Source organism: Sinocyclocheilus anshuiensis, unplaced genomic scaffold, assembly GCF_001515605.1.
Source record: "Sinocyclocheilus anshuiensis isolate Anshui unplaced genomic scaffold, SAMN03320099.WGS_v1.1 scaffold87, whole genome shotgun sequence".
Classification (NCBI taxonomy): Eukaryota; Metazoa; Chordata; class Actinopteri; order Cypriniformes; family Cyprinidae; genus Sinocyclocheilus; species Sinocyclocheilus anshuiensis.
The window spans coordinates 1,014,412-1,026,157 of NW_015549609.1; the positions used below are offsets into that span (position 1 = coordinate 1,014,412).

Genomic DNA, 11,746 nt, shown 5'->3' on the forward strand with positions numbered 1-11,746 from the left:
ACTTTAGTCTTTGTAACTTCAGGGATCTTATCTATGCACAATCAGCTTGTAACACTCCAAAGAGAAAGGAAAACTTGAAATCGCATCATATGACCCCTTTAAATATGATCAAAATTCTCATTATATTCGAATTTAAAATGCATAATTTCAGTTAGTTGTTTAAAATAATGTTTATAAACCAATTATAATTAATTAAGTTGCTTAAACAACTATAAACAAAAGAGCATCATGTATGCATTTATGCATAGTTTAATAAAAAGGGCGGAAAGCCAATCACACAGAGTACATTTTTCATTTAAAAACATGATGCAGTGGGATGGGGGAAAAAACGCCATAAAGTCTCGATATATGTTTTTTTCAAAGTTGAACTTGCATTAATTTTACATGGCTTTCTAAACATGCGGCTCCTTTGTGCGAGACGCGAGTGCAACGGTGATAGATGTCCCTCTAGAAAATGCGCGAAATATGCGTTCTGTGTGAACGGCTTGGTTTCAGTTTTGACGTAAACACCATCTTCTCCACATTGATGTTCTCTTTTCCCACAATATTTTTCATTAACAATGCAGCAGCGCCGCATCTAGTGGCTTCAACTGGATAGGCTAACAAAAACATTATACTGCAACGACACTTACATCGTCATCGTATCTGTGCGCCACTGATAAGGCTGCCTCCTTAACACACACCTAAAATTCAAATGCAACGTTTTTGCATTCAAATGTGGATTTTTATTTGAAATTCGACGAATATTCGAAATTCGAATTTTTTTTTGGGCAGCCCTAGTACTTAGTAGTGTACTTGCACTATAACATGCACATTGTAATGCAAATGTGACCAAATGTTGATCAGCTCATTTACAAGAGGCTCAGCTCGCTCCAGTCATGTCCTTTACCCTGCGCACTCCTGTACAATGCTAATGCTCTGATGTAATTAGCCTGGAGTTAATTCCCATCCCTCCTGCAGGAATCTCCTGGAATACCTGCCAGACTGGGTGTGTGACAGCAGGAAGATTGAGGTGCTGGACATCTCCCATAATCTGCTGTCTGAGCTCCCGGCCAGGTGTGTGTGTGTAGACTGCTTTTGCATCTTCCTCCGTTTCTCAAAAGAAACTCTCCTCCTGATTCCCATTCCAGAATCTTAATGTCAGCATTTTGTACTTATTTATTCAACAAAAATTGCCCATTTGATTTGAATGATGTAGGTTAAAGCGACTGTCTGGCCAGACGGTGGATCTGAATAGAAACGGGCTGGCGTTCATCAGCAGACGCTTGATGAGGCCACTCTGCTGTCTCAAAGCAAAGTAAATGTAAACACCAAGCAGATGAAAGCACCATTTCCAGCTAATTCCACATTAGCATTCAGTCATTTGCATCTGAAAGAGCTAAAAGCCGTGCACAAATGAGATAATATGCGGCTTGAAGTTTGTGTCCCATTTGAGACTGTGAGTGCTACACTCTTTGCCTCACATGAAAATGCTGTGTTGGTGTTTTAAAGGAATGGTTCGCCAAAAATTAGAATTCTGTCTGTCTTTATTTAGTCAACCTCATGTCGTTCCAAACCCATAATGCTGTTATATTTTCCGAGAACTTTTTGAAGAGTCTTCATGCAGCTCTTGTCCATGCAGCTACATTATTGACCACGTCTGTCAAAAAAAACAACAACAAAAAAACATGAAAACGGAAATGTTATTCACTGAAAATCTTCACTTGCCGCTCTCACATGCCATTCTTCATAGCATAGTCAGTCTTGTGTGCTTGTTTTTGGTTACAACAAATACAAGAATCAATGACTAATGCTATTTTTATTATTATTCCGGTTTAAATAATATTTTAGATTATATTCAATAATATTTTATTATATAAATAAAAAGGTGTAAATAATATTTTAAATCATATTTGAGTGAAATGCCACTTAAATGTGTGTCTTTTCCTCACACAAAACTATTGTTTGGCTTCAGAAGGCTTGAAATCGGGTTGTGTGTATATTAGGGCTGCATGATTAATCAAAATAAAACTGAAATTGTGACATGGCTTAGTGGGATTTAATTAAATAAATATATGCATCGCTTTTTTCAGTGTGATATAATTATATCATTAAATTATTTTTCTTAAATACTCATTTTTATTTGACAGTAAAGCATTAAAATAGTAATGAAAATTAAAACTTATTTACTGAAAAAAAATCTTCAATTGCAGCCATAAATAGTAATATTGTAATTTTACAATAATTTTACAATTGTAAAATAAAATGTTATTATTTTTCTTAAATGCTCTTTTTATTTTGCAGTGAAAAAAATAAAATAATAATGATTATTTACTGAAAATCCTGTTGCAGCTTAAATTATTTTGTTTGATATTTTAATTTAGTAATAATAATAATTACTATTTGCAGTTATATTTATATATATTATTATATTTAAAATGTATGATTATTTACAGTATTACAGTATTATTTACAGTACTATTATTATTTATTTATTTATTTTTAATAGTCATATTGATATATATAATCACAACATTTTTGCAGCATTTTTTCATCACTACAAACAAGCACAACAAACCTGGAGCTTGCTTTATTTATTTATTTATTTTTTTTAGTTCGTTTTAAAAATTGCATTTGAAATCGCAATTGCGAAAAAAAAAAAAATTATCAGACATTTTTTCCCCCTCAAAACCTATAATAATAGTAAATGCATTTTGATTGACATGAGGATGAGTAAATAATACTAGGATTTTCATTATTTGATGAATGATCCCTGTAAAGGTGTCTAGGCATTGATGGTTTGTTTGCTTTTGAGTTTCTTCCCTCATTTAAAACTTTAAAACTATGTCTTAAGCATGAAACCAAAAACAGTGCTTTTTCTTTTGAAGTCTGTTTCTTTCTCTATCCCGCCTTCTTTCAGATTTCTTAGCAGTCTGAGTCTGCGTAAACTGCTGGCTGGTAACAACAGGCTGGAGAGACTGGCTGACCTGCTCGACCACATCCCACTGGAAACACTCGACCTGCAGCACAACACGTTGCAGGAACTGCCAGAGAGCTTCTTCTACAAAGCCTTAAAGTAGGTCACTCCCTCCTTCTGTCCTCTCTCTGTTCATCTTATTCTCCAGGCTATGCTTTCTGTTTTCTCTTTCTCTCTCCATTTTCCTCTCTGTTTCTGCCGCATCTCTCTCTGCTCTGGACCTTTAGTCCTGCTGCTTGAGTTCTTCATCAGACATCCTGGTCTTTTACAGGAACTTAGCAAACTGCTCTTTGGAAATAAAAACCGCTAAGATACAACAGATACATACTCGGAGCTACTCAAGATTTAAAGTAGTTAAACTAAAGTCAAGCTACTAAGAAAAAGTTTCCAACCACATTTAAGTTATTTAATTGAGCAAAGTCTTTTTAATTAGATATCAGATTATGTCATTTATCATTTAATCAGGGTAGACTCAAAAAACGAAATGGATGAATCTTCATTAAAGTGAAAGATTTACACGTAAATTTACACTAAATACAAAAAAAATACAACAACAACAGGAAAACTGTTGTTGGTCCTGACGACATACCTGGCCGTGTATTGAGAGACTGTGCTGCACAGCTGACAGATGTCCTAACAGATATCTTCAACACCTCGCTGAGCCAGGCAGTCGTCCCCACATGTCTCAAATCCACAACAATCATACCGGTACCAAAGAAATCACCTGTGTCCTGTCTAAACGACTACCGTCCCATAGCACTGACTCCAATCATGATGAAGTGCGTTGAGAAGTTAGTCATGCACAACATCAAAACCAGCCTCCCTAACACACTCGATCTGCTCCAGTTTGCATACCATCCAAACCGCTCTACAGACAATGCAATTTCCTCCACCCTCCACCTGGCTCTTACCCACCTAGAAAATAAAGACTCCTATGTTAGAATGCTGTTCATCGACTTCAGCTCAGCATTCAACACAATAATCCCACAACAGCTCATCAATAAACTAAACCTGCTGGGCCTTAGCAATTCCCTCTGTAATTGGATCCTGGACTTTCTATCTGGAAGACCTCAGTCAGTCCGTGTCGGCCACAACACCTCGAGCACTACCACACTGAGCACAGGTGCCCCACAAGGCTGTGTGCTCATTTATAATCAAAATCAGTCAGTAGGTTAGTTGTGTATAGGTTTTTACTGCTTTACTGTATAGGTTTTTACTGTTTTACTTCATTGTTGTATGCCTGTATTTATGTAACACCGTGGTACTGTGAGGCACGACATTTCATTCCACTGTATGTCCCCACATGCAGCAGAATGACAATAAAGCTCAACTTGAACTTGAACTTGAAAACAGGGTTATTATAGTAAACTAAAACCAGAAAATTGTTTTACTTGAAATAAAATAAACTAAACTAAAATATAAATAATGAAAGCTTATTTTATTTCAGCTAGTTGCCAAAGCAACAGTTCTCATTTTAATTTAGTTAACTTATTATAAAATACAAAGATATAAAAATTATAAAAAAGCAAACAGTAAAACTTTACAATAAGGTTCTATTAATTAATATTGGTTAATGCATTAAAGGGTTAGTTCACCCAAAAATTAAAATTAGCCCATAAATTACTCACCCTCAAGTCACCCTAGGTGTATATGACTTTCTTCTTTCAGATGAATCCAGTCGGAGTTATATTAAAAATGGTCTTTGATCTTTCAAGCTGTTTCATGGCACTCGGCGGGTGTTGAATGCATCAGTCCAAAAGCAGTCAAATAAAATGCGCCCATCCATTAAAAAAAAGAGCCTCACACGGCTCCGGGGGGTGAACAAAGACCTTCTGTAGCGAATCGATGCGGTTTTGTACGAAAAATATCCATATTCAAAACATAATAATCACTTTAATGTAGCTTGCGCTCACTGTTGTACACGGAAGCAACTCCGGGCGGATGATGTATGAGGTCAGCTTTGCGTAGGGCTGCACAATTAATCGAATGCGATTGTAATGCGCATTTTGATAGTAATACCGGTTCTGTAATCAGCAGGAAATAGATTTACTGCTGGTCACAGAACCGTGCTTCACTGAAAGATACGCATGACGATCGCAGCTTCTGTCGAATCGCGATCTCGATTCCATTTCGATTTATCGTGCAGCCCTAACTCCGACTGGATTCATCTGAAAGAAGAAAGTCATATACACCTAGGGTGACTTGAGGGTGAGTAATTTATGGGCTAATTTTCATTTTTGGGTGAACTAACCTTTAACTAACAATGAACAGTAATTTCGTTACAGTATTTATTAATCTTTGTTAATGATAATAAAAATACAATTGTTTATTGTTAATACATGTCAGCTCAGGTCCATTAAATAATATCAACAAATGCAACATTTGATTTTAATAATGCATTAGTAAATGCTGAAATTAATTAATTAATGCTAATGTTAACTAATGAAACCTTATTGTGAAGTATTACCAAATAAACTAATAACATTACTATATATATATTTACAGTATATAAACTATAATAGTATCTCAATGATATATTAATGATATAATTTATATATAATCACAGCTGAACAACTGTCAGGCTACTGGGAAATGTAGTTTAGTTAGTTGCTCCTTGTAGTTAGTTAGTTACTCCACAACACTGGATCCACAGCAGCACAGAGGAAGTGACATGCTTCTCCAGAGCCTCTCATGGATGTGTACAGGAGGAAACGGCTTAGTGAGGCACAGTAATATGAGCCCGCAGCTCTTCCATTTCCTGTGGCTTAATTTACTTGTCATCCATTAAGCATCTCTAATGCTGAAAGATGTGCTGCAGCTCTGAGGCTTTGGTTGTATCCGCGATGATTTTTGCTTCATAAACCTGCTTTTTTTCCCATTTAAACAACATTACTTGTACTGTTTGTAAACTTACCAACCTGTCTTCCCTTGTTCTTCTCGTCTACTAGTTTAAAGTATTTGAATGTGTCTGCCAATGCGCTGGAGACGATCCCTCCGAGCAGCCAATCAGAGGAGAGCCTCAGCACCCTGCAGGAGCTCTATCTCACAGGAAACAAACTGAATGAGAACTGCGCTGCTCTACTGGTGGGGCATCAGAACCTGCGGGTCTTGCATATGGCTTATAACCAACTGCAGTCCTTCCCTGCTAGGTATGGGACCTCAATGGGAGGAGCCTATTAATCAAATTAGATACTAAAAATGTGGACCCTCAGATAGCCCTGTGTGATGTTTCAAGAAAGATCAGTGTTCTGATATCGGTGTAAATGACCATGGATTCCTTTGTTTGTTATGTTTTCAGTAAACTCGGTAAACTGGAGGTCCTGGAGGAACTGAATCTGAGTGGGAACAAGCTGAAAACGATCCCCTCCACCGTGTCCAGCTGCAAGAGACTGCACACGCTCATCGCCCACTCCAACCATATCAGCGTGTTCCCAGAGGTCCTCAGCCTCCCCGAGATCAAGGTCTGTGACTTCTGATGACAGGACATATCAAAGCCCCTAAATATTGGGGTCAACCACAGGGTCATCAGGTGGCAGTAACAAATGAATATCTAAAAATGTAATAGTTTAATGTCTGCATAGCAGCTGCAGTAATTAAAGTTACAAAAGAAAAGATTTGGTAGCTATCATCAACGTTCATTGACATGGTTTATATTTTAATGAATGTTTAAATTCTCATTCTAATCAACATATTAGAATGCTTTCTGAAAGACTGTAGGCTGCTGAAAATTCAGCCTTGCCATCATAGGAATAAATTGCAATTTAAAATATTAAAATAGAAAACAGTTCTTTTAAATTGTAATAATATTTCACAATATTACTGTTTTTACTGTATTTTTAATCAAATAAGTGCAGCCACGGTGAACATACACGGTGACTTCTTTTAAAAAAACATTAAATCTCAATTATTCCAAACTTTCCACCGGTAGTGTTTAAATTTGAATGCTAAATCTAAATAGAAATTGTGGGAACGTGCAAATTAGTGACTCTTCACAGAAATTGCAAACCTACATTTCTCTAAATTGCTTATTTAAATTAGATTTAGATCCAGCATTTATATTTGTTTAAACACATTGATTTTTTTTTTACTTTGATTTATTATTGTGTCTATATTATAATATTTATATTTATAATATCATTGTGAAAACTTCATTTTTTCATTTATTTAAAAAAAGCTTATTTAGTTAAGTCTGACTAAACTGAATCATTTTTGTCCCCAAATTTGGGCTATTGTTTGTTACACATTTCATTTTATTTTACATTTATTTCACTGTTATTTTACATTATTTTATAATGCTTCTTTATTTTTGTTTTGCTTTATTTAATTTATTTTACATTATTTTACAAGCTTATTTAGTGTTTAGTTAAGTCTGACAAATCTGAATCATTTTGTCCCCAAATCCAACAAAATTGGCTGTTGTTTGTTAAACACTTCATTTTATTTTACACTTTATTTCACAGTGTATTTTACATTCTTTAACATAATTTAAATTTAAAAAAAACATTTTTTTTTAACTTTACTTACTGTTTGTTTTTTGTTTTTTTTTTACGTTATTTTTATTGTTTTTGTCCCCAGATCCAACAAAATTGCGCTGTTGTTTGTTACACTCCATTCAGTGTTTCACATGAAGAATGTTGTATTTTGTCTGCACTTTGTGTAGCTAGTAGATGTGAGCTGTAATGAGCAGACAGAAATCCTGTTGCCGGACTCTCTGCCTTCAACCCTACAAGAGCTGGATCTGACCGGCAACAGCAGCCTCATGTTAGAGCACAAAACGCTCAACCTCTTCAGGTGAGATGCTACAAACAGCAGTCCTCCGTGTGGGACACATAGCACACTATGCAGCTGATGAATATTAATATGTTCTGATACCCTCATAGACCCGGGTGGTTAATTGCTTTTTGTGTTGTTTGTCTTTATCTCTGTGTCCTCCTCTCTTCCAGTCACATCAGTACTTTGAAGCTGGACCAGAAGCCAGCCGTGACAGCAGGAGACGCACAGGGCACGTCCACCCTGTGGGATCATGGTTACGCTGAGATGTGTGGGCAAAGGAACAAGTGAGCAAAATCTGGAGACATGAGAGTCACAGATTTGGAAACGATGAGTGTGTTTGTCAGTGTTGGTTGGTTTGGTTAAAGGGCAGCCTCAATCTAAAAAAAAGATTAACCTAACCTAACCCTAAAAAGAAGCTGTTTACCAGAATACCATCCCGAACCTCCAATTCTCTATTATATTTTAAGTTTAAAGAAAAAAAAAAAAGTCAAATGCTAACAGAAATTACTAGTTCTAATCTGATTGGATGGTTGAGTCTGAAGGCACAAAAAATATTTTTCAATGCAGTCAAATCAATTTCTGATTAACTCATCTCTAAAAAAAAACAAACAAAAACAAATTAGGTTGGTTGATTTTCATGCCGTTCAGGGCTGGATTCACGAAATATTTGCAAGAATAAAATTCTTGTTAAGCCTCGTACACACCGGGATGATTATCGCGCACGCTTATCGCCAACGTTTTTCAACGCGTCTTTTGTGTTCATACCCAAGCGATTTTCGCAGGCGATGAGCCGAGTGAACGTGCAAATTCACTCCCTGACATTAGATGGCGCTTAATGAAAAACAGAAATCAGAAAAACAGAAAACCCCGGTACACATCGAATCCTATTTGAGCTGCAATTCCTCTCCATAACAACTCCCTCTTATCAAGATTTTTGTAGTCGCTGTCGCATTTGTCATAAAACCATTTGTGTTCAGACACCAATGAGACCAGCAGCTCTACATTCATCTTGCCTCGATGCACCTTCTTGGTCTACTTACTTCCTCTTCGTCGTTAGGTATCAATGTGTGCTCGGCCAGACCGTTTTGTGCTTGAGCGCCACCAAGTCGTGTTTTACTGTAACTTCAGCAGCTCCAGGCACGTGAACAAAAGCGCCAATCTGATTGGTCAGCCCGTTTTTAACGCAGCGCGTCAAACCAAAAAAAATGAGCCAGAGGCGTTTTTTAAAAAATTACGCTTTTACGCCTCGTGTTTTGCGCGTCAGTGTGCACACTCACATTGGCGCCCTTTGTTTAGTCATGAGGCGTTAAACGTTGGCGATAATCGCTCGTGATATTCGTCCCGGTGTGAACAAGCCTTTTAACTGCCGTTTTCTTTCTTAAGAAATTAATATTTTGTAATCCCGAATCTGTTTTATTCCCAAAAATACTTCTTAAGTAACTTCTTTGTTCTTAAGACAAACCTTAAGAATTCAAATTCTTGAAAAGAATCTTCTTAAAAATCATTGTATATAACTTCTTAAAGTTAGAATAACCTCCAACTTGTCTTAAATCCCAAAAGGTAAGATGTTTATTGAATTTATTGGCTTATTTTAAATACTAAGCATTGCAACATAACACTTGCTAGGTCACATTTGTTGGCCATATACAACGTATAGGTTGTCTCATTTCAGAAAAGTAGCCATTATAAAATTGACTATTTGATAATGGCCTAATTACTATGATTTCTTACTTTCTTTGGAATGTAAAGGTTACTTTTCTGAAATGAGACACCAATGATTGATAATGTAAACAATGATCGGTCTAGTTTATGCATGACAGGACTTCTGAATTCGAAATTCAGTGCTGAAGTTCCATCAAGCCAGTCTCAATAGTGTGTGCGCTTATTATACTACGTAATCAGCAGTCAGCTAAAAAAAGACTAATCATATAACACTAACGATATTGTCTTCTTAGGAATAAGAGGTTCTTAAGAAAACTTGAAAACTTCCCGAGTATTTTTCAAGGATTGCACTTAAGAAAAATTCCAAGAAGTGTGTAAGAATTTTCCTAAGAAAGTTCTTAAAGGTCCCATGGCATGAAAATGTCACTTTATGAGGTTTTTTAACATTAATATGAGTTCCCCTAGCCTGCCTATGGTCCCCCAGTGGCTAGAAATGGCGATAGGTGTAAACCGAGCCCTGGGTATCCTGCTTTGCCTTTGAGAAAATGAAAGCTCAGATGGCCCAATCTGGAATCTTCCCTTTATGTCGTCATACGGGGAAAGGTTACCTCCCCTTTCTCTGCTTTGCCCGCCCAGAGAATTTGGCCCGCCCATGAGAAAATGAGCTACTACCGTGTATATAAAAGCATCCAAAAAGCAGCATGTCATGGGACCTTTAACTTCTTAAGAAGATTTTTGTGAATCCTGCCCCAGATGTTTTGCCAATCTGGCCCTGAGACAACTAATTCTCTAACCAATAAATACTTGGATGACATAAAAACAGTTGGCATTCTCAGAATAATTGTAGCGTTGGGTTTCACTGTAGATTTCGCAGATATCAAGGGAAAGACGCAGCTGGAGGGCTGGTTTAAATGCAGAATGCATCCCATAGGCTTAAACGTCGTTTCTACATGTTTAATGTGACCTCAGTGTGCTTGGCTCCCCCTGCGAAGGCCATTACCTCCACAGTTTCAAAGCAGTCCATCTCAAATATCGCATCCTCTCTCTGTACCCTTCATCCACCGAGGGGGGCCACTTTTGTGTGTTTGTCAGAGAGAGAGTTTGTGTATGTACCTATATAGGTGTATCCATTACCATTCAATGAAATGTATTTGTAATGTGATATTGTACACATTGTAACATTTTGGTTGGGTGTTGGTTTCATGAAGGGCATTTGTTCCATTGAAATCTGCTGTTTTACCTGGGTTCAGGTTGTGTGTGTCTGTGCTGGCTGTGGATCGCTTCGGGGACAGTCTGGAGGCTGCTTATGGGATTTTTGATGGCGACCGTAATGAGGAAGTTTCCAGGTTACTGCAGTGCACCATGGGAGATGTATTGGCAGAGGAGATACAGCACTCCAGTGTGGACAGTGTATACATGTGCAACACTTTCCTTACCTCTCATAGGTGTGTTTTGCACACTCTCTCACACACACACACACACACACACACACACATGCACGAAGAATGCACATTAAGTGTGTTTTTTTCAATTCATGAAGGTTCTGTAAACCTAAAGATATTATATATTCTATCATAGTTGTACAGTTCTATCATAGTTCGTACAAGCAACTTAGCTAGTTTGAGAGCAAAAAACAAAAACATTATTGCATCCGCCATATTTTGTCACTGATGCCCTGAACTCTGGGCTCTGGAATCAAAGAAAACCCACTCGTAATTATGACTTGCCATTCAGCTTGTAACAATATGACTTGAACCCGTCATATTTCAGACAGAGCTTTTGATTTAGATTCTTAGCTATAAGAATAATAAATGCATTTCTCTTATTGCTGTCGTGCATTTTTGCAGGAAACTTGGCATGGCAGGCCAGAAGCTAGGTGCCTCTGCTCTGCTCTGTTACATCCATCACGAGTCCTCCGAGCCTGGCCGCTACTTTAGCCTCACTGTGGCCAACGTAGGCACCTGCCAGGCTGTACTGTGTCGTGATGGGCAACCTCTTGCCCTCTCGAATGTTTTCAGCCTAGAACAGAGCGCTGAGGAGATGGAGCGTGTCAAACTGGCAAAAGCTATTATCACTGAGGTATTGACTCATTCTCAGTTCATCCCATAGACCTTAGTCAGGTTAGACGCCATATGGAATTGGATGCAGCTGAAAACCAGGCTGTGAGGGATAGACTTACAGTCGTAATAATGGCACATGCTGTATAAAGTTCCTAGATCATGTCATTCTGACAACTTACAAAACTGTTTTATGGAGTTTTCTCTCCTTTTGGGGAAAGACGTTTTGTCAGCTGAATAATCAGTATGAATAATAATTGCAATCCATTGAACGCACCTTACTACTATCCCTCACCTC

At 37.4% G+C, this 11,746-nt stretch overlaps 1 protein-coding gene across 1 annotated transcript in view; it reads left to right on the plus strand.

The window, feature by feature from the left end:
* LOC107659136 (PH domain leucine-rich repeat-containing protein phosphatase 2-like) overlaps window positions 1-11,746 on the plus strand; it is a 65,760-nt gene that overhangs the window by 49,241 nt on the left and 4,773 nt on the right. Inside the window, exons 11-18 of the mRNA XM_016447969.1 lie at window positions 961-1,056; window positions 2,900-3,055; window positions 5,905-6,105; window positions 6,255-6,417; window positions 7,617-7,747; window positions 7,900-8,013; window positions 10,642-10,836; window positions 11,239-11,470. Coding sequence (XP_016303455.1) covers window positions 961-1,056; window positions 2,900-3,055; window positions 5,905-6,105; window positions 6,255-6,417; window positions 7,617-7,747; window positions 7,900-8,013; window positions 10,642-10,836; window positions 11,239-11,470 — 1,288 coding nt within the window. The remainder of the gene's footprint in view (window positions 1-960; window positions 1,057-2,899; window positions 3,056-5,904; window positions 6,106-6,254; window positions 6,418-7,616; window positions 7,748-7,899; window positions 8,014-10,641; window positions 10,837-11,238; window positions 11,471-11,746) is intronic.